The sequence below is a fragment of the Propithecus coquereli genome, unplaced genomic scaffold (assembly GCF_000956105.1).
Source record: "Propithecus coquereli isolate 6110/MARCELLA unplaced genomic scaffold, Pcoq_1.0 Scaffold5, whole genome shotgun sequence".
Lineage (NCBI taxonomy): Eukaryota > Metazoa > Chordata > Mammalia > Primates > Indriidae > Propithecus > Propithecus coquereli.
This window is the reverse complement of record NW_012150840.1, coordinates 17,404,950-17,427,345: the sequence shown is the minus strand read 5'-3', so window position 1 is coordinate 17,427,345 and position 22,396 is coordinate 17,404,950. Positions and strand designations below refer to the sequence as shown.

Genomic DNA, 22,396 nt, shown 5'->3' with positions numbered 1-22,396 from the left:
TGGCCCCTACTGACAGCACACGACAAAATAAGGACCTAAATCCCACAAGTGCAAGGAACTGAATTCTGCCAACGGAAGAATGCATTTAGGAGACGTATTTTTCTTCAGAGATCTCAGTCGAGCCGACATTGTGACTTCACTCCTGTCATACCCTGGACAGAGAACCCAAACACCCAGCAACTTACTAAGTATCACAAATACCTCCCTAGGAGAGTGTTTTGGGGGCTGGGGATACTGTTTAAATAAAAATTTTGAGTGTGAATGTTTTTAGAGCCCCCAAGAACTCCCCACTCGCTAGTCTCACAGTATCGTTTTAAAACCCTCTTACCCTTTCACTTCAAGGTGCTGTCCCTGGAAAGCTTTTTGCATTTGGTTCCCCTACTAGGGAAATGGGACTGAGTGGGGAATGAAATAAAGCGGCATAAAAGGCATCTCCCTCCAACTTCGCTATTTTGCTTAGGGAACACCCTATCACATCACAGTTCATGAGTAATCGAGTTAGATATTTGCCCTTAACTGATGCGATTATCTCCTGATAACGCTTGGTCTGGTCAGAATAGAACCGGATTGTACTCCTCTTCAAAAAACTACAAATCCCAGACGGCCTTTCGGCCAAGGCGCCTGCGCATTGCGTGCTCCTTCCTTTACGCTCTGTGTCGCCGGGAAAGACCCGCCCCGCGGTGCTGTCGCTCGCGCTGGAAGAAGCGGAAGAAGATGGCGCTCACCAGGTGGGTTGTTGACTCGGGTCTTCGATACGGAAGGGTCTGGGAGTACCGATCTTTTTCATTTCTCTGCCCACACTCTCCGGGCGGCGACCTGGCCCGGAGCACAGAGTGACGTGGGCCAAGACTATGGCTAGGCCTTCCCACAGGCCGCCGTGGCAACCAGGCCTCGCCAAAGCTGGGGTCTTTGCTGAGCGGCTTCCAGAATTTAGTTTGCCCCCTCACTGAGGCCGAAAGGCGAGGCGTGGCCTCAAACGCTCAAGAGTCGCACAAGTTTTTCGCTAAAGCATCTTTCAGGGTGTGAAGAGCGCTCCCTCGGGTCCGCGGCTTGGGTGTACACGATGGGGTTGTGGAGGGCAGTGGCTTATTTGTCTGGGCGGAGTGGAGCGCGCGGGATGCGACTGCGCGGCTTTCCGGTGATTTACTTGCGGCGGTCTCTCTCTTTTCGCTGTCCACTCGGTTTCCCGAAACGAGGATTCTTGAATAAAAGGGGCCCAGAGCTGAACAGAGATTTTAAATGAGCCACGGTAGTGGCCGCTGTCTACTAATCTGCGCGGCTGCTCCGCACTTTAACTTTGGATCTTAGAATTTCTTCGGTAGATAGAACCACCTCAGATTTTTGCTGTTGCGCGTTGCCTTAGTAACCTTATGTAAAGTGCTCCCCGCCTGTAAGAAAAAGATGCTTTAAGTGGGAGATTCCAAGAAGTTACGCAACTCTGTCTAGTCCGTGACCTTGCTACCCCACCTAAGTAGAAAAACTTTACATGTGAACTCAACAGGAAAAGTCTAGTGTTCAAGAAGGTTGTAAAGAAAGTAATCATTTAGGACATAGCTCGAGGCCCCTTAACTAACTTCATTCTCACATATTTTTCTTGGTTGACGACAGTATGAATCCTAAAAATGTTTTAATCAGAAAATTCTTTTGGGAATTTTGATTCACCCAAATTCTGTTGGGTGTCTTATTCTATCCTAGGGGTTGTGTATACAGAAGGATGTCTTCGGCTTCAGGAAAGTTGGAGTAGGAGGCATGCAGATATAAAATTAAGAAACAACAAAATGCTTATTTCTGTAGCACTAACCTTAATGCAAAAGGAATTAGGTGGAGTGAGCTATATAGCCTGGAGAGTTTTCTTCAGTAAATGTTACAGACTCCAAACGTTTGAGTGCCCCCAGGTATGAGGCACTGTGACTTAGACTAGTAGAGTTATGAGGGAACGCTTTGTGGAAAAGGTGGAATTTGAAATGGACACACAGGAAAAATTTCTAGAGACGTCATGGGCGTTGTGTGCTTAAAATTGCAATTGCAGAATGCAATCTTTAAATGGCCAGCCTTGGGGATTACATAGCTTTCTATAGCTTCCATCTGGTGTTTATCAGTAGTATCCTTTGTAATATCCTTTATAATAAGACAGTAAACATGTGTGCCTGAGTTCTGTGAGCTGTCCTAGCAAATTATTGGTTGGTGCAAAAGTAATTGCGGTTAACTGAATTTTAAATCATTATAGCTAGGTTCAAACACATCTTTATTAATCAAAATAGGAACCATTACAAACAACATATTTTTGCCAACAGGAAATAAGTTTGTTTATTCCTGTAACATAAAAAGCTGTGCTTTGGGATTTGACGAACTCTTGGAAAGCATTTTCTGCATCTTGCTGGTTGTGAAAGCATTTTCCCTGCAAAAAGTTGTGGAGATGCTTGAAGAAGTGGTAGTCGGTTGACGAGAGGTCAGGTGAATATGGTGGATGAGGCAATACTTCATAGCCCAATTCATTCAACTTTTGAAGCATTGGCGTAGGTTGTGCGTCGTGCAGTGGGGCATTCATTGTCATGAAGAAGAAAGAATTGGGCGCTTTCTGTTGACCAGTGCTGGCTGCAGGCGTTTCAGTTTCCAGTACATCTCATCGATTTGCTGAGCATACTTCTCAGATGTGATGGTTTCGCCGGGATTCAGAAAGCTGTAGTGGATCAGACTGGCAGCAGACCACCAGTGACCATGACCTTTTTTTGGTGCAAGTTTGGCTTTGGGAAGTGCTTTGGAGCTTCTCGGTCCAACCACTGAGCTGGTTGTCGCCAGTTGTTGTTTAAAATCCACTTTTCATCGCACATCACAATCCCATCAAAAAATGGTGCGTTGTTTCATACAATAAGAGAAGATGACACTTCAAAACAATTTTATTGATTTTCGTCAGCTCACGAGGGACCCACTTATCCAGCTTTTTCACTTTTCCAATTTACTTCAAATGCCAAACGACTGTAGAATGGTTGGCAACATCTCGTGTAGTTGTAAGAGGATCAGCTTCAGTGATTGCTCTCAGTTGGTCACTGTCAACTTCCAATGGTTGGCCACTGCGCTCCTCATCTTCGAGGCTCTCTCCTTTGCAAAACTTCTTGAACCACCACTGCCCTGTACATTCGTTAGCAGTTCCTAGGCCAAATATGTTGCTGATGTTACAAGTTGTCTCTGCTGCTTTATGACTTATTTTGAACTGGAATAAGAAAATCACTTGAATTTGCTTTTTGTCTAACATCATTTCTATAGTCTAAAGTAAATATAAAATAAACAGTAAGTAATAAATCATTAGCAAAAAAGCATAAAGTGAGAAATGCGCATTAAAATGTCGTATAACATAACCACATTTATTTAAGAATGTATTCCAATATCAGAGGCAAATTTCAGCAATGCTAAAACCACAATTACATTTGCACCAACCTAATAATTAACCCAAAGAGGAGATCATGAGGACCTTGGTTTGTATTCAGTTGGTCAGTGGCCCAGACTTATTGGCTTTACTGTTAGCCGCTGAAGTGGGAGCAATCTTGTGGATTGTTCTCCAGGTAGATAATATCAGAATTGAATTGAATTGGAGAACACTCAGCTGGTGTCTGCTGGAGAATTGATTGCTTGCTTGCTATGTGGGAGGAAACCCCTACACATCTGGTGTCAGAAGTGTTGTGTGTTGTGTCGTTGAGTGAAATAGTAAGAGAAATTGAGGGTTTTTTTTTCCCTATATCTTTACACTCTCCATCTTCATGGAGCTTACATTCTAGTAGGACAAAAACTATGTATGAGTAGAACAAATCAGTAATGCAATTTCAGATAATAGGTGCTTTGAATAAGATAAAGGTAACTTGGGGCCACACATGGCCTTCTGGACCCTTGTGTGCAGCCTTTTGACCAAATCCAAACTTAACAGAATAAATCCCCCCCCCTTTTTTTTTTTTTTGAGATGGAGTCTCACTCTGTTGCCCGGACTAGAGTGCTGTGGCGTCAGCCTAGCTCACAGCAACCTCAAACTCCTGGGCTCAAGCCATCCTCCTGCCTCAGCCTCCAGAGTAGCTGGGACTACAGGCATGTGCCACCATGCCCGGCTAATTTTTTGTATATATATTTTTAGTTGTCCAGCCAATTTCTTTCTATTTTTAGTAGAGACGGGGTCCCCCCCTCTTGCTCAGGCTGGTCTTAAACTCCTGAGCTCAAACCATCCTCCCGCCTCGGCCTCCCAGAGTGCTAGGATTACAGGCATGAGCCACCACTCCTGGCCCAGAATAAATCCCTTTATTAAAAGGATTTGTTCTGTAAAATTTGGATTTGGTCAAGGGGCCACACTTGGGGATCTGGAGGGCCATATGTGGCCTTGAGGCCGCAGGTTCCCCACCCCTGGGTGACTCAAAGTTTGGGATGGAGTGGCTGTGTTAGACAAGGCAGTCAGAAAACAGCTCTAGGGAGATGTAATTGAGCAGAGACATGAAAGCTAAGACGCATACTGTTAAAATTTCTGAGGAAGAGTTTTCTATAAAAGCATAGGCAAAATTGCTCTTAATAAATAGAATATTTTATGGCAAAGTGAATAGCAAATGTAAATATCCTGAGATGGTGTGTTTAAGGAAAGAAAAGAAGGCTGTAATGACATAAAGATGGTGAGTGCCAGGGGTAGAGTGAATTTATTTCTCTTGCACACATTTAAGGAGCCCCTGCTGTGATCTAGCATTAGGGATGAAAGAAGCACGAGGCATGATTCCTCAGGTTGCTCACAGTCTAGTGAAGGAAGGATAGGTAAATGAGCAGACAATTGTAATGCAGTAAGATAGATGTTCTTGTGGTGGTATGCCGAGGGTCTTGTGACAGCTTAGATGGGGAGCAGCTAACTGAAACTGGGAGACTTGTGACACAACTCCAAATAAACATTTATGGAACACGAACAGTATCTAGACACAGTGCCAACTGGTTCATGGTTTTTTCTCATTTAATACTTACCAGAACCTTGTGAAATAGGCACTGTTATGATCTGTAATTACAGATGAGACAGCAGGTTCAGAGAGGTAAGTAACTTATCCAGGTTAGTAAGCAGCATAGATAGGATTTGAACTCTGAGCTGTTGGCCCTCACATTACCTGACCTTCTCACACTGGATTAGATCCCTCTGATGAATGCTGTCATAGCACTCTGTACTTTTCCTTCATTACTTAATATGATTTTTAATTATGGATTTGTATGATTGTCTTTCTCCCCTGCAAGACTGTAAGCTGTCTTTATCATTCTCAGTTTACAGTCTAATTGCCTTCCTAGCATAGTGCCTGAACCTAAGTGATCAATAAATATTTTTGAATAAATGAATAAGGCCTGCTGCTTATTCAAGTGTGCTTACTAGCCAAGAATAACAAAGGAATCTGAATTATTTTTTCCATTAACCATATTCATCTATTGAATCCCTTTGTGGTACTTTGGGGTGTCAATATAATAACATTTATAATACTTAAAAATGGTTAAGAATGGTTTAGTAAAAAGGTTACTTTGATTAAATAATAATAAGTTACATCTTCAGGGCTTCTCCTTTGATTGTTTGACCTCTTTAAGTTTTAAGTTACATTCTAAACTAGATACCCTTGGGGAAATGCACTTAAATATGCAACTTGTGTTTTCTTTCTTTTATCTGCATCTTTGTTACTTTCAATTTTAATCCTAGTTCTTTAGTATTGACACTAAAATAATTAAAAGTAAGCAGTATTAAGAATAGCTAGGGTACTTAGAAAACCATATATTAGACAGCTGGTCCTGGGTAACTAAGGATGTTTTATAAGAAATGAAAATGGAAGCATAAAAGCTTAATAGTTTATTATGTGAAATAATCTGTTAATTTTTGATTCTGGATGTCATTTGCCTTTGTCCTATTCAAATCTTTTTACTGTATGCCTTTGGGCACTTCTTTCTTGCCACACATGAGAAAATGACTGGTATTGAATACTGCCATAAATCATTGAAAATTCTGCTTTTTTGCTCAAAGGAAAAAAGCATTGTAGGAAAAATTGTCTCTGATGGCCAAATTGCAATAAACAAATTAAATGTAAGAGTTTTTTTCAAAATTCTGACTTTTATTATCTTTGCTTGTAGCTTTTTACCTGCACCTACTCAGCTATCTCAGGACCAGCTTGAGGCTGAAGAAAAGGCAAGATCCCAGAGATCGCGGCAGACCTCACTGGTATCCTCCCGAAGAGAACCTCCCCCATACGGGTATCGGAAAGGCTGGATACCTCGGTTATTAGAGGTAAATATGGATCTTCAGTTTGTATTTTTAAAATCGTGCTGAAATTTGTTATAGTACTCTGTAACATAAATTTAAACCCTAGAACCTCTGATTTTGAATTTCGTTGTGATAGAAATTCTGGTTGTGATCTCTAAAGATATATCCTTCCCTCAGAAGATTTATCTTTTTCTTTTTATTTGTTATTTATCACTGCTTTATGATCACTAGAGAATTGTACCATTTTGTCTATTCTTATGTCAAACTATCAAACATTTACAAAAGAAACTAACATTTTATAAATCCAGGAATTATAGCATATGGAAAATAATGGGAAAGTAAGATTAAAATAAGAGTGGAAGTGGATTTCATGTTTCATTTTTAGGAGATACAAGAGACAACATTTGGTTGGTTTGGAGGCAGTGAGGGAGAAGGAAGAATCTGGAGTGATCCTTTTGTATCTCTCTCTTATTCCCAAAGAACAAACTTCCATGGCAGCACCTATTCTCCTAATTGCTCAAGATCTTGTACATCGGTTTCATATATATTCCTTTCCCTAATTCCAGGGTAGCAGTCCCATACTTGACCACTTATCTAGGGAGAAAAGCGAATAACTGAGACTAAAATACTTTGCCTCCTCAAGATCTCCTCCACTTTTATAAAGACTTTTTCTTCTCCCTCTCCCGATATTCAATCTGACTCCTGCAAATTTTCTTCCTCCATGTTCCACAGAATGTTCATACCCTGTTAAAAATCTGAAGTGGCTATACCATTTACTTTTGTAGCCAGTTATTTTTATATTCTGTCCTTACATGTGTATAATGTTTACTTTACAAATTTGAAGGGTTCATGCCTTTTTCTCACATGCTTTTAAGAGGTGACCATAGTGTTCATTAAATTGAAACTTGTTCCTTAGGAACCCTACCAGAAGCCATTTGTATTCTCAACCTCTCCCATGTTTGCCATTCCCCTGCGTACCAGACTGTGTAGAGCCTGTAAGATGAATGTCCAGCGAGGTCATATCTTGTCCTGACATATTCCGTTTTTTTTCTCTGCTTTCCTTTGGTCCTCATGAATTCTAGTGTGTGAAGGGCCAGGCTTATTATAATTATTAAGGGATTTGTATTGCTGTTTTTGTTCTCTGTGATAGTGTAATTTGTGAGAAACAGAGCAAAATAAAAGATCATCAAGGACTCTTATCTGGGGCAGAAACATAGTGATTGGCATTATTTAATAGAGGAGTTGAGTGTCTCTTTTGAGAGATTGTAAATATTCTTTGGTCTCGCAATGGATTACGGAATGGGGGTGGCAGGCATCATTTTACATACAATAGAAAGCTCATCCCTGCATTTTAGCATTATGGTATTTGGTTGCTATTAGCTTTTTAAAATCTTACTTGACTATCAAAGGTTTCATATATCCTGGTAGAACAGAACAGTTTATTTGAAAATCAAACAAAAATGTCCAGCTAATTTGGAAATGCCACGGATGCTTCTTGAGGGGAGTGAATGTTCTGTGGAAGAAGGCATTTTGTTCTAGTTTTCAAAGTAAAAGCTATGATTTTCTGGCAAGCTTAATGACCACATAATGCTACATCTACAGTTCTGAAGTGCTTATTATAGTTGAAGAACTCTGGCAAATCTGAGCATGTGTCAGATTGATGGCCTGAGTACAGAAAGCACTTTTCTTAGGAATGCTTTAACTATTTCTGCCTAATTTACAAGAAAATGTCTTTCAATTTTATTCTGTTGGTTTTCAAAAATTTCAGTGCTCTCTTTAGCAAATATGAATATTATACCTAGGAACTCATGTATCTTGGATCTAGTAGAACATTGCCTGAAGAAGTCTTGTAAAAGTTGTTATTTTCACAAATTTTTTTTTGTCAAATGATGAAAATGATTAATATATGTATATATTTTGTATCATGTCTTAGTAGTATTAATTTGGCTTTTTTGAGCTAAAAGAAAGGTATTTCAGAGGAGTAGAAAATACAAAGCTGACCAGGCATGGTGGCTTACAACTGTAATCCCAGTACTTTGGAAGGCCAAGGCAGGAGGATCACTTGAACCCAGGAGTTCAAGACCAGCCTAGGCAACATAGCAAGACCCAGTCTCTAAAAAAAATTATAATTAGCCTAGTATGGTGGTGTGTACTACTTGAGAGGCTGGGGTGGGAGGATTGTTTGAGCCCAGGAGTTGGAGGTTACAGTCAGCTATGCTTGTGCTTCAGCCTGGGGGACAGGGAGACCCTGTCTCTAAATTTAAAAACTAAAAATTAAGAAAAAAAAAAAAGCACCAAAAAAACCCACAAAGCTTCTTGGAGTCAAAAGATCTGGGTTCAAGTCCTGTATATGGTAGCTGTAAGATCTTGGGAAAAATCACTTAAATTTTTACAAACCTTAATTTTTTCCATATGAAAATAAGAATTATAAGGATTAAACGGGATAATATAAGTGTGAATTATGATTTTTAAATTAAAATGTACTAAGCAAATGGTACTAAAAAAAACTTTAAAAATTACACTTCATATGTTTATTTGATTACGTATGTTTTTTAAATATTAAACTTCATTGACAGACTTTATTTAGCTTGTTCTACTTTAGAAGTCTTAGTTCTCTCTCCTAAATAATTGTATATAATTACCAGTAAAAATGTGATAAACTCATTTCTGGGTTGTTCCTATTCTATTTATTTGCTTCTCACGTAACAGTGAATAAATGATACCATGTTAATAAAATCTGATTCTAAGAAAAAATTCTTTACATTTCTGCCCTAAGTATAGCTTTACCTGTTCCTCACTAAATATATATACGTTATATATATGCTAAAATGAAAATATTTGCCTTGTCTTAAATGTTTTGCTTAGTTTCTTCCTGCCACATATATAAAATCCAGATTCCTTGCCATGCCTAGAAGCCCCTTCATGATCTGGTATTTGTCTACCCGTGCAACCTACGTGACAGCTTCCCTGTTCTTAAGAAGCTGTTGTCCCACTGGACTCTCATTTCCTAAAAGATGCCACGTTCATTCTTGCAACAGGGCCTTCACACTTGCTGTTTGCTCTGCTTAAAAAATCCTTCCCTCTGATCTTCCCATAACTGCTTTCTCCTCATTCGGGCTTTAGCTCACATGTTAACTTCTTCACAAAGGCTGTCTCAACCACCCTATTGAAAGTAGCCCCTCTTTCCAGTCCCTCTATAAGCTTCATGGTATTTATCACAAACCAAAGAGTATGTTTTTTGTGTCTTTGCGTACCAGAATGTAAACTCCTCAAGAGACGGGGACCTCTGCCATATCTCCAGCGTCTAGCATACTAAGGACTCAGTAATTATTTGTTGAATGAGTGAATATATCTTGAATCCTAAATTACTGCTAAATAGTTTCTTTCTTCCTTTCTTTCTTTCTTCCTTCCTTTCTTTCTTTCTTTCCTTCCTTTCTTGTTTCTTTTCTTTCTTTCTTTCTATAGGATTTTGGAGATGGAGGCGCTTTTCCAGAGATCCATGTGGCCCAGTATCCACTGGATATGGGACGAAAGAAAAAAATGTCGAATGCACTGGCCATTCAGGTGGATCCTGAAGGAAAAATTAAGTATGATGCAATTGCTCGACAAGGACAGTCAAAAGACAAGGTAATGTTCTCATTGATTTTCTTTTTCTCAATGATAGATATTTTGTGAAGAATTTCTTTTTTAATTTTGTGGAAATAACAAATCTCTTGCCATTTGGTTTATGTTAAAAGTAGCAGTGATGTATACTTGGGCTAACTTTGGTATCAAGCAATGACTTTTTGCTTTGAAATTCTCTGAGTTTGTGATAGCTTGTGTATACTCAGGATTTTTATTTGTTTTATATTTTAAAAACAATTATTTTATAGTACTCACATTGTAAAAATGCTGACAAATTTTTAAAAATCTACAATCCCATTTGAGACCAGCCTGAGCAAGAAAGAGACCTCATCTCTACCAAAAAAAAAGAAAAAATTAGCTGGGTGTGATAGTGCACTCCTGTAGTGCCAGCTACTCAGGAAGCTGAGACAAGAGGATCTCTGAGGCCGGGCACGGTGGCTTACACCTGTAATCCTAGCACTCTGGGAGGCCGAGGCAGGCGGATCGTTTGAGCTCAGGAGTTCGAGACCAGCCTGAGCAAGAGCGACGCCCTGTCTCTACTAAAAAAAAAAAAAAAATAGAAAGAAATTAGCTGGACATCTAAAAATATATGTAGAAAAAAATTAGCCGGGCATGGTGGCACATGCCTGTAGTCCCAGCTACTCGGGAGGCTGAGGCAAGAGGATTGATTGAGCCCAGGAGTTTGAGGTTGCAGTGAGCTAGGCTGACTGACACAATGGCACTCTAGCCCGGGCAACAGAGCGAGAGTCTGTCTCAAAATAAAATAAAATAAAAATCTGCAATCCCAGAGTCCTAAAAAAAAAAATCAACTTTTAATTTTATCTATACTCTCGTCTAATTTTTTCCATGTACTGAGAGAGTATTTACATAGATACTTATTTTAATAGTTCATTTGAATATAATAAGTTACACAGACTTCTTTTGCCCTAGATTAAGTACAAAGCTAGCATTTGCCATCCAGATTTAGGATGGCCCTGCTTACAAAGTAATCCAGAGACCAAAAATAAAATTTACTTAAAATAATGTCATCACAGAGAAGCTACACTCAGGGCCAGGGAACTATTTTTAAGAAGACCTAGTTATTTTTTTTTTTCTTGTAAATAAATACTCAAGATAGAATTAAAAGATCTCTTCAGAATTAATGATGGGAAAAATATTTGAGAGATGTTAGTGCCTATCCTTTGCCTCTCTTTCCCCTAGGCTTTTTCATTTTACCCTCAAAATAGCACTGACAGCTTATCCTTTGCTCCTGCACCATGGATGCTGAGTCTTTGGGGAAAACAATTATGTAATCATGCAAATTTTATCTCCTGTTTCAGCTTGGTTCCCTTGGTACTCCCACCAAGCCTGAATTCCTACACCCTTCCAACCTGTCTCATCCTTAGAAGGTGACACCCTCATCTGTTTGAATATAAAGACTATTGGGGCCGGCGTGATGGCTCATGCCTGTAATCCCAACACTTTGGGAGGCCAAGGCAGAAGGGTCACTTGAGACCAGGCTGGGCAACATAGCAAGACCCAGTCTCTGCCAAAAATTAAAAAATTAGCTGGGTGTGGTGGCATGCCTGTAGTCCTAGCTACTTGGGAATCTGAGGCAGGAGGATCACTTAAGCCCAAGAGTTAGAGGCTGTAGTGAGCTATGATTATTACCACTCCCCCCAAGAAACCCCAGCAACTTTAAACTGACTCCATGATAAATTGCATGTTATGATTGTATGATTTCACAAACTAGCTAAGCCTAAAGATAGTGTTTTTCTCTCTTCCTCACATGGTGAATATGAATATGTTGACAGGCTTATCCTTTTAGTCAGTCTAGTTCTTTACCAGTTTTCAATAATAAGAAAACATTTGTTTCACAAATGAGTTAGTACTTGATCTTGTTCACAAAGCTCATGTGTGCTTCTGGTATCTTCAAGAGTATATTGTATTTTTCAGATAACCCTCCCAAGCCCCTTTGCCTCCTGGGATGTACTGAGTTTCTTCACATTTAGTTCTCAGGCTATAAAAATTTGGACTTTTATATTTAATTACCATGAAGGAATCTTGCTCTTCAGATGTCCTTCACTCAGCCTTGTGAGATGCTAGAATCTTATTGATACTCATTTAAAGGATTATTAACTTTGTAATACCCAAATAAGAAGCAGCAAATGGCTCTTGTATGCTAAATTAGTATTGAGATTTTATGTTGAACATATATGACTACTAGGGAGCCATTTACCTAGAATCCCTTCCTATAATGATTGAAGAGTTAATCACTTTTATAATATAAAAGGCTTTTATAATATAAAAGTGATTAACCCTTCATAGTCTTGGTATTTTTATCTAGAGTGTTAAATAATTTTCAATTTGCAGTGGTTTTGATTTTTTTCTTCCTAAAAGGAAATAAGACTTCTGAGGTCAGTTAGTAGCTGTGTGATTTTAATGTACTGAGTCTCACTCTTCTTGCTAGAGCTGTGGTCCCCAACCCCCAGGCTGTGGACTGGTACCAGTCCATGGCCTGTTAGGGACTGGGCCACAGAGCTCTGCTGCTCCCTGCCCATCACATCCATGGAAAAATTGTCTTCCATGAAACCTAGGAACAGGGGTCCACACAGCAGGAGGTGAGCGGCAGACAAGCGAGTGGAGCTGCACCTGTATTTACAGCTGCTTCCCATCGCTCGCATCACTGCCTGAGCTCCCCGACCCGCCATCCATGGAAAACCTGTCTTCCATTAAACTGATCCCTGGTGCCAAAAAAGTTGGGGACTGCTGTGCTAGAGTAAGATTTAGGGTCCTTTCCAAAATGAATACTCTTAGAGGATGGTTACTTTAATAGCTCACATATCAATAGTACGTGTTTTGTGCTAAATCATCTATACTTTCTTACATGATCCCTCTTATTCCTGAAAAAAAACAAGCTAGAGATTTCCGTTTATAGCCATGAGATAGTTTTTTTCTGGGAAATCAATAGCTTGTAGAGAAAGCTCCATAGGGCCTACAATATAAGAACCTTTAGCATGTAATAGAGCATCTCTAAAATTCATTTATTGATTCATTTGTACAAAAAATATTGACCGAATATCTCCTGTGGACCAGGCATTGTTATAGGCACTGGAGATACTTTTAATGAATAAGGGTTGATAAAAAGGTTAAATTTGTTAATATATATTAAACAGTGGCATACAAAGTGCTTAATAAATATTAGCTGTTATCATTATTATTTTAATAGTGGAGACAGATAAATAAGTAAAGTAGGTAAGTAATTTCATACTGTGAACAGCGCTTTGAAGACAGTAAGCAGAGTGCTATGGAATAGAAGGGGTCGGGAGGGGTTGCTTCTAGAAAACATAGTCAGAGGACACCTCACCAGTGCTGGACCTTTGATCTGAGACAGATTGAGAACTTACTTGAAGAACTGGGAACAACACTGTATAAAGGCCCAGAACTGGGGAAAAGCACATTATGTTCAAGAAACAGAAGAGCCAATGTGAATGAAGCATACTGAGTGAGAGAGTGAGAGTTACAAGGGGAGATCGAAGGCGTAGGCAAAATCAGGTCAGGTCACGCAAGCTGTAAAGTGTTTTTTTGCTCTGTTATTTGAAATAGGAAATTAGGAATAGCATGTTATTTCCTTTAAATTGTAAGGAATGTCATATGATAGAATGCAATTATTAATATAGGACTTTGGCTTGTATTAATAAACAGTTTTCTTCTACAGAAAATTTTTAAAGATCTCAAGTGCCTAGGAATTTGATTTTCTCTCATATTCATAAGTTGTCCTTTTGGTGTCAACAATTTCTAACTAAAGCATTAAAGTCTAGAGTGTTCATTATCTGTTGAATTTCTGGTATTTCTTTTTTACTTTAAAATCTGCCATGTAACTTTCTGTGAAAATGTTTGAGAAGTATAGACGGACATGAAAGTGAGTAATATTTTGTCTGTCAGGGGCCTGCCACATCAGTGTCAGCCTAATAAAAACCATGCTGGGCTTAGTAGAAAACATACACAGTCCTAAATTTGGATAATGGGTATAAAATAAGTTGTATATGTAGAATGCATTTTCTTTTTTCTTTTTTTATTTTCCCTTTTTGTCTCTTCATGGAAGAAAGTTTTCTGGGGTTTTCGACTATGGCACATGTTTATTTTCTTAGTCAGGAATAAGTAAGTTGATGCCAGAGAAGAGAAACATAAGTAGGATGAAGTCAATGAAATTTTCTAGGCCTAATGAATTTGGATACTATTTGGTAGCCTGACTTAAATTCTGATGAGTTTGTAATCCAAGATAATGGTACTGTAGGCAATTTATATCATCATTAATTTCAAGTCTTAGTGAGCCTCAATAATAGGGATCATTGATGCATAAGATCTGGTTGGCACAATTTATTTGGATATTGACTTTATGAGACCGTCTTAAATAATTTAAATGTTTGCGGTCAAGGGAAAATTATTAACATAGCCAGGGTAGCAATTTGTGTATGTATTTTAAGCTTTCTTGGTTTTAAAATCTAAAAGACAAAATCTGGATGTCCTAAATTTATAAGTGTGTTGAGAGAGGACATGTTGACATCTGAAATGATTTAATGAGGTGGCTTCTTTTCATTCTTTGCTTTTCTTAAGCCTCTTTGTGTTTGACCATTTTAGATCATTTATAGCAAATACACTGACCTGGTTCCAAAGGAGGTTATGAATGCAGATGATCCAGACCTGCAGAGACCCGATGAAGAAGCTATTAAAGAGGTAACTGGGAATTGATGTATTAGATGACTTTTTACATCCTTATTAACTTCCAAACCACTCAATGCAATGTTTCTCATTTCAGATAACAGAAAAGACAAGGGTAGCCTTAGAAAAATCTGTATCGCAGAAGGTTGCCGCAGCCATGCCAGTTCGAGCAGCTGACAAACTGGCTCCTGCTCAGTATATCCGGTATGAATCATGCCTAGAAGTCTTAGTTTCATTTCAGACTTGAATCATATTGGGATGGTCCTGACATTCTTTTACTATCCTACTTAGTAACAGTTATAAATGCATTGTTTTGAATACTTACTTGAAGCCTGTCCACTCTCTTTGCAGACAACTAAAAGCGGAAGGATTTTTTTAAGATGTTCACTTTAAGATATTACTTTTTATGCTATTTTTAAAATATATTTTTTGTTTTTAGAAATTAACAGTTATTTGCAGTATATGATCCAAACCACAATTATTATTTAAAGTTTTCCATTTATATATAATCGGCATCCTTAAAATACTTCTAGATTTTGAAGGATTTCATTCAACTAAATCTTTGCGTGAAGAAATGAATAACATACAGATATTAAGGGAAAATTCAGAGCTGGTAGGGTTGCTGTCATTATTCTTTCTCTGTTTTACAACCTTATAATTAACCAAAAACTGCTAACTGTAAGTTGCCTGCCGGGATTATTATAGGTGTTTTTTCCTGAAATGCAGACTTCCAAAATAGGTACTCTTTTCCAGACCTCTTATTGGTGAAACTGAACATGGCACCTTCCATGTTGGAAAATGGATGAGAACGGATTATTTGCAAACTAATAACCATTGACGTTTACATTTTGCTTGTAACTCCTAATTTCTGTTAATTTTCTTACCTCTGTTGCTGTCTTCTCTGCCTAAATATTTTGTAATTTTCCATTAATACTTTGTGAAAGAAAGTGAAAATATAATCTAGTTTAGGATTGTAATAGAAGAAAAATACGTACTTGAAAGCTTGAACTAGTTACACCTTTAGTTTTCTTTCGCTTTCTTCAGATACACACCGTCTCAGCAAGGAGTGGCTTTCAACTCTGGAGCTAAACAGAGAGTTATTCGCATGGTAGAAATGCAGAAAGATCCAATGGAGCCTCCAAGGTTCAAGTAAGTAAATGGCTTCATGAGAATGAACCACTATTCTTAAAAAAGGTAATTAAAGGAGAAATGTGGACCAAATGTCCATTAATGGGCGAATGGATCAACAAACTGTGATATATCCATACACAGAATACTTTTAAGCAATAAAAAAGAATAAACTTTTAACACACATAATAGCCAGACACAGTGGTACACATCTATAGTCCCAGCTACTCAGGAGGCTGAGGTGGGAGGATCACTTGAACCCAGGAGTTGGAGTCCAGCCTGGGCAACATAGTGAGACCCTGTCTAAAACAAACAAAAACAAAAAATGCACATAATATATACATGAATGAATCTCAATAATTATGCTGAGTGAAAGAAGTGAGGCAAAAATAATTACAGTATGATTTCATTTATATAAAACTCTAGACAATGCAAATTATAGTGACAGGAAGTTGGTCAGTGGTTGCCTCTGGGGAAGGAGGTGGGAACAGAGAGGAGATGGGAGGGTTAAGAGGGATAGATAGTCAAAGGAGCAGGTGGAAACTCTGGGGGGGATGGGTATGTCTTGATTGTGATGATGGGTGTATCACGGGTATATATGTGTCAATTTAATCAAACTGTACACTTTATATATAGTCAATTGTATGTCAGTTGTATCTTAAGCTACTTTTTAAAAAGGAAAAAAGTATATTACTCTATGAAATAATATTGTCAGGTGGGATGAGTAATGATGGTAACAGGGTTGGCCGTGTTCTATTGTCAAAGCTGAGCGATAGTTGTATGATAGATGGGCATTCGTTTGCAGTCTCTATTGTTGTCTATATTTGAAACTTTACACAACAAAAAATGAGGAGGGCATACTTGAGATATAATACCTAAAAAGGGGAAAAAGTATATCACTCTCTGGTTGTGTTTTGATTTATCCTTCAGGATCAATAAGAAAATCCCCCGGGGACCACCTTCTCCTCCTGCACCTGTCATGCATTCTCCTAGCCGAAAGGTATTCTTTGTTATGGTCTAAAATCTTTTTTTCTACTCATGATTATTAATTTTATAAATAACCTCCTTATGCCTGTACAGATACATATCACCACACTGAGTTATAGTTTTCTTATTTCTCAAGATGAAATAGGGACCCAGTCAAGATTACAAAGTGTAGTTCCCAGAGTGCTTTTGAGAATATGTATAAAATGTTAGCTATAAATTTTGTTATTAGTAACCTAAACCCTGCTTTTAATGCAGTGAACAGGGTCTGCTGTTTCACATGAATGATGTTATGGGAAGTGAAGACTTGAGTTCATTAGGTCTCTGATTGGTAATCTGAGTGGCTTTTTAAGATACGTTTTATTACTCAAAAGAACAATTTTTTATCTGAAAGAAGTCACATCACTTTAAATATGGAAAAATACTTGTCAACATTTATAGCTGTCGAAAATGATTTCTAGATTATTTTCCATTTTTTATACTAGTTCAAAGTTATTAACACTAGAATCCATGATATGAGAAGATAGTATATATAGTGCTATCAAAACAAACAGAATTTTGGCTTTTGACTAAATCTGCATATGTCTGTGTATATAGTGCTATCTTTGAAGAGAAAGATTATACTTGGGTTTTTAACTGGACTATAAATCTAAAAATTTTTTTTTCACTCTTCTGTCAATTCAGATGACTGTAAAGGAACAACAAGAGTGGAAGATTCCTCCTTGTATTTCTAACTGGAAAAATGCAAAGGTAATTAAGATGTCATAAAATCAGTATCTTAGTATTATAACCTACCGGAAACACCCAGGAAAGAGCTACAGCCTGGATAATTTCAGTTGAAACCTTAGCACCTTGCTTAACTGACTAGTTTCAAAAAGGAACACCCAATTTATATGACTTTTTTTTAATGTCATAGAAATATTAGTATGCCAGGCACATTAATACCATGTAGATTCTTTTAGTGAATTGCAGCTATCAGAAACAAACAGAGAAGGAATAAGTAGGATAAAGTACCTATCAATGTCAGATGGTATTCTTTAGAAAATTCAAATTTATGTAAAAATATTATTTCTGAAAGAAATTAAACCAGTCTAAATGATCATTTGACAAAAGAACAGAGTAAATATTTGGATATTTTCAGTGCTTTAATTTTCAGCTATTTGTCTGTTTATAACATTGAAGAATTAAGCTATTTAAATCCTATGTATCTCTACTAATCACTAAAGCTTCCAGGAGTTGTTAAGAATCTGTAAAATGAGTGATTAATTTCATAATCACTGTTTCCTCTCTTCCCCAAATCATATTTCATGATTTGATTGATTGAGACAGAGTCTCACTCTGTTGCCTGGGCTAGAGGGCAGTGGCTTCATCATAGCTCACAGCAACCTCAAACTTCTGGGCTCAAGCAATCCTCCTGCCACGGCCTCCTGGGTAGCTGGGACTACAGGCACATGCCACCATGCCTGGCTGATTTTTTCTATTTTTTGTAGAGTCGGAGTCTCTGTTACTCAGGCTAGTCTGGTATTCCTGGCCTCAAGCAATCCTCCTACCTCGGCCTTCCAAAGTACTAGGATTATAGGCGTAAATCACCATGCCTGGCCTCATGATTTTATTTTTGATGGGTGAAGAAGGCCCTTTAACTTCCTTAAAGAAATTTATGTAGTCATCCTTAAACTAAAAGGTTGTTGACTGGTCTAATTGGGGTTGATTAATATGTATGCAACTAAGTGTCCAGAGTGGGTTCTGTAACCCTTCATTTTATTAGGAGACCATGGACTAGAGGTCAACACTTGGGAGTCTAGTCAGAATCCTGAAAGAATAAAGCTAAGCCTGAAAGTTACATGGACGTTCAAGCATATTCCTTGAGTTATTGAAATGGGATGCAAAATTTCAAAATGTAGAATCTCAGTTTTCCAAAAAACTTTATCTTATTTTCTATTTTCTAAAATTTAGAGGGTTTTAAGAATCTAACAAGTCATTAAGATAGTACTCCAGATTAAACTACCTATAGATACTAAGATTAAAGTAATTTATTCTCCCTGTATATTGTATTGTATGACTATTTACTTGAGGAGCAACTGTTTAGCTTTTTGACTGCTATTTCCTTTTATTATAATTCACAATTATTAACATAAGACTCTTTTTTCAGAGTTTGTGCCCTGAAGTCATTTATCATACAGTCTAAGTTTAAATCCTAGCTTATCCACTTACTAACTGTGTGACCTTGAGGGATATTACCTAAGTATCAGCGAAGTGGACACAATAATGTTACCAGCTTTATAGAGTTATCGTGAAGGTTTAAATGAGACCACAGGCGTAAAGTGCTTAATCCTCCACACAAAGCACTCATTGTTAGCTGCTGTGGTTTTGCATAATTGCGAAGAAAGATGTAAGAAAAAAAACCTTCCAACTAAGTGGTTCTCAAAATGGGCATATTTAAATTTAATTTTAAATAATTATTGTAGCTCATCTGTGACTGGTGTTTTCTGTCTGCTTTCACACTAGGGTTATACAATTCCATTAGATAAACGTCTGGCTGCTGATGGAAGAGGACTACAGACAGTACACATAAATGAAAATTTTGCCAAACTGGCTGAAGCTCTCTACATTGCTGATCGGAAGGTTGGTCTGTTGTAATTTACTTGTTTAATGCTCCTGATACTTTTAAAATCTCTTCTTGGTTACCTGAGGTCCTGGTAGTTTAGCTACAATACTGACTACCCAGAGAGAGTCTCACTTGTGGTATGTGTGCCAGCGTGGGCAAGTAGACATGCACGCACACACCAGTTGTGATCCAGCTCCCTCACAACATGCTGGAACAATGGTTCGCTAGGCTGATCCCATTTTGTGACGATTGCTCGTGCTACTGTAGATTTCATAATTTTCCTCTATTTTAGATGTAGAGGTCCCCTAAAAGGGCAGTTGCTGGAGAGGGCAGGTAAACATTCTGATGAATTGAATGCTACGTACAACAGCATTAATAGTTTTGACCTCTATTAATATTATATATTACGGTATTAATATGTGACCTTCAAGTTCACATACTTCATGGCATGTGTTTAGAACGTAGAAAAGCATGTCTCTTCTATCACAGTGAGAGTTTTATAAAAAACTCTCTAGCAGATATAGGCTAAGGTTTTATCTTGAGTTGACTCGATTGATCTTGAAAATTTAACCAGTTCCCATTATGTTCTTGATAATGGAAATTGCTTTATTAGTGTCTTAATTTTGTTTTTTAGGTTTTTTGTTTGTTTTGGGGTCTTTTTGAGACAGAGTGTCACTCTGTTGTCCGGGCTAGAGTGCAGTAGCTCACTATCTGTAGCTCACTGCAGTCTCAAACCCCTGGGTTCAAGCAGTCTTCCAGTCTCAGCTTCCCAGCTAATTTCTCTATTTTTTTTGTGGAGACGGGGTCTCACTGTATTGCTCAGGTTGGTCTAAAACTCCTGGCCTCAAGCGATCCTCCTACCTCAGCCTCCCAAAGTGCTAGGATTACAGGCGTGAACCACACTGTACTTAGCCTTTTTGATTGTTTTTCAGAAAGCATTAGTGAAATATTTTATATATAAGGTTGACTGAGTCACTATAGTTTCAACCACTAAAACATTACCAGAAGAGAAAATGCTAACCTTGCAGTATCTTCTAGGCAGGATATTGTTTTTGGTGGACAAGAATCTTCGTTTTAATCAGCAGTAACAAATATGAATTCTGTATAGATGCTCTTATAATCTAGACTTTAGTTATAGAGTTAGATGATAGCTGTAAATGCATATCCAGTGGTGCTTTCCTGTTTAACATCTGATTTTACTAACAGGCTCGAGAAGCTGTAGAAATGCGTGCCCAAGTAGAGAGAAAAATGGCTCAGAAAGAAAAGGAGAAACATGAAGAGAAACTTAGAGAAATGGCCCAGAAAGCCAGGGAGAGGAGAGCTGGGATCAAAACCCATGTGGAAAAAGGTATGGCATTGTCATTACTGGGTTGAATTTACATTGTGAACAATATATATCTAATTTTAGAAAATCTGGTTTTTTAAAACCGCAAACAAAAGTGGTAAGCCAGAAAATTTAGATGTTTCAGAAATAATCTAAGAAAGGAGAGTAACTTGCACTTTACCAAGCTGAAGCAGAAGAAAGTAAGGGTATGTATTTAAAGGTCGGCCTTCAATATGGGTCTTAAACTAGAAGTTTTTAACCTGAGCAATATACTTTAAAAAAATCACACTATTACTTAAATGATAGGCTTGATTTTCTCTTATTTTAATTTTCTTGAAATTTAAAGAAATGAGATCTCTAATTCAATAATTGAGCTCCCTCACATGGTAAAATAATCCTGAGTTTTTCTATCTTTAGGCTAATGCACTTCTAATCATTAAATCTGCTGGTATTTTCTCTCTGGCTTTATTTAGTGGTCTGCATTGCGGTATTAATTTGATTAGAATGGGAAGACAAATTCCATGTCTAACTCAAGAAAATTTGTGAGAGTGGTTTTTGATTAATAAATTCTAGCCTAGTATAATCATTCATTCATTCAGTTCATATTGAGCACCTACTTTGTGTAAAGTTCTCTTATAGACACCAGGTTTTATGCTTGACAGTGGGGTGGATGGGATATAGCAGTCAACATTCAAGTGGATGTAGACAGACAAAAAAGTTAATCATGTAGTATGGCAGAAGGTAATAAATGCTGTAGAGAAAAATAAAACAGGGAAGGGGGATATAAAAGTGCCAGAAATAGGCCAGGCACGGTGGCTCACGCCTGTAATCCTAGCACTCTGGGAGGCCGAGGCGGGCGCATCATTTGAGCTCAGGAGTTTGAGACCAGCCTGAGTAAGAGTGAGACCCCGTCTCTACTAAAAATAGAAAGAAATTAGTTGGACAACTAAAAATATATAGAAAAAATTAGCCAGGCATGGTGGCACATGCCTGTAGTCCCAGCTACTTGGGAGGCTGAGGCAGGAGGATCGCTTGAGCCCAGGAGTTTGGGGTTGCTGTGAGCTAGGCTGATGCCATGGCACTCTAGCCCGGGCAACAGAGTGAGACTCTGTCTCAAAAAAAAAATAAAAATAAAAAAATAAAAGTGCCAGAAATAGAGGGTGGTCAGAATAAGCCTCACTTCTAGGATGGTAAGTATGGCTGGATTGCAGTGAGGGAGGAGGGAAGTAGGAGATGAGATGTCACAGTAGTTAGGGCAGGTAGGAAGAGTAGTGGCCAGATCATGTGTGCCCTTTTAGCCATTATAAGGGTATAGCTTTTACTTCAAGTGACAAGGGAAGCGATTGAAGGGTTTTGAGCAGAGTGACATGATCTGACATACATTTTTCCAAGCTTTATTAAAGTATAACTGACAAAAATTGTATATGTTCAAGGTATACAATGTGATGTGTTGATATACGAATACACAGTGAAATGTTTAGCATTGTCAAGCTAATTAATATATGACTTTCATATAATTACTTTTTAAAATTTTTGGTAAGAATAATTAATATCTACTATCTCAGCAAATTTCAAGTATATAATGCAGTATTGTTAACTACTATTACCATACAGTGCGTTAGATCTCCAGAACTCATTCATCCTGCATAAATTAACTTTGTTCCCTTTGACCAACATTTCTCCTAACATATATTTTTAAAAGATCACGCCGGCTGCTGTGTTAAAAATACAAGATAGTGGAATGGGCATGGGCAGAAACAGGGAAGCTATGTGAAAGGCTATTGCA

General features: G+C 38.0%; 1 protein-coding gene across 2 annotated transcripts in view; it reads left to right on the top strand.

The window, feature by feature from the left end:
- The first annotated feature begins 666 nt into the window (after positions 1 to 666).
- The window catches only part of SNW1 (SNW domain containing 1), a 29,668-nt gene continuing 7,938 nt past the window's right edge, over positions 667 to 22,396 (top strand). For both annotated transcript variants that reach the window (XM_012656201.1, XM_012656199.1), the window contains exons 1-10: positions 667 to 728; positions 6,115 to 6,268; positions 9,710 to 9,871; positions 14,489 to 14,584; positions 14,667 to 14,773; positions 15,614 to 15,718; positions 16,628 to 16,697; positions 17,366 to 17,431; positions 19,187 to 19,303; positions 20,493 to 20,634. In XM_012656201.1, the coding sequence (XP_012511655.1) occupies positions 715 to 728; positions 6,115 to 6,268; positions 9,710 to 9,871; positions 14,489 to 14,584; positions 14,667 to 14,773; positions 15,614 to 15,718; positions 16,628 to 16,697; positions 17,366 to 17,431; positions 19,187 to 19,303; positions 20,493 to 20,634 (1,033 nt within the window). In that variant the 5' untranslated portion in view covers positions 667 to 714. The remainder of the gene's footprint in view (positions 729 to 6,114; positions 6,269 to 9,709; positions 9,872 to 14,488; positions 14,585 to 14,666; positions 14,774 to 15,613; positions 15,719 to 16,627; positions 16,698 to 17,365; positions 17,432 to 19,186; positions 19,304 to 20,492; positions 20,635 to 22,396) is intronic.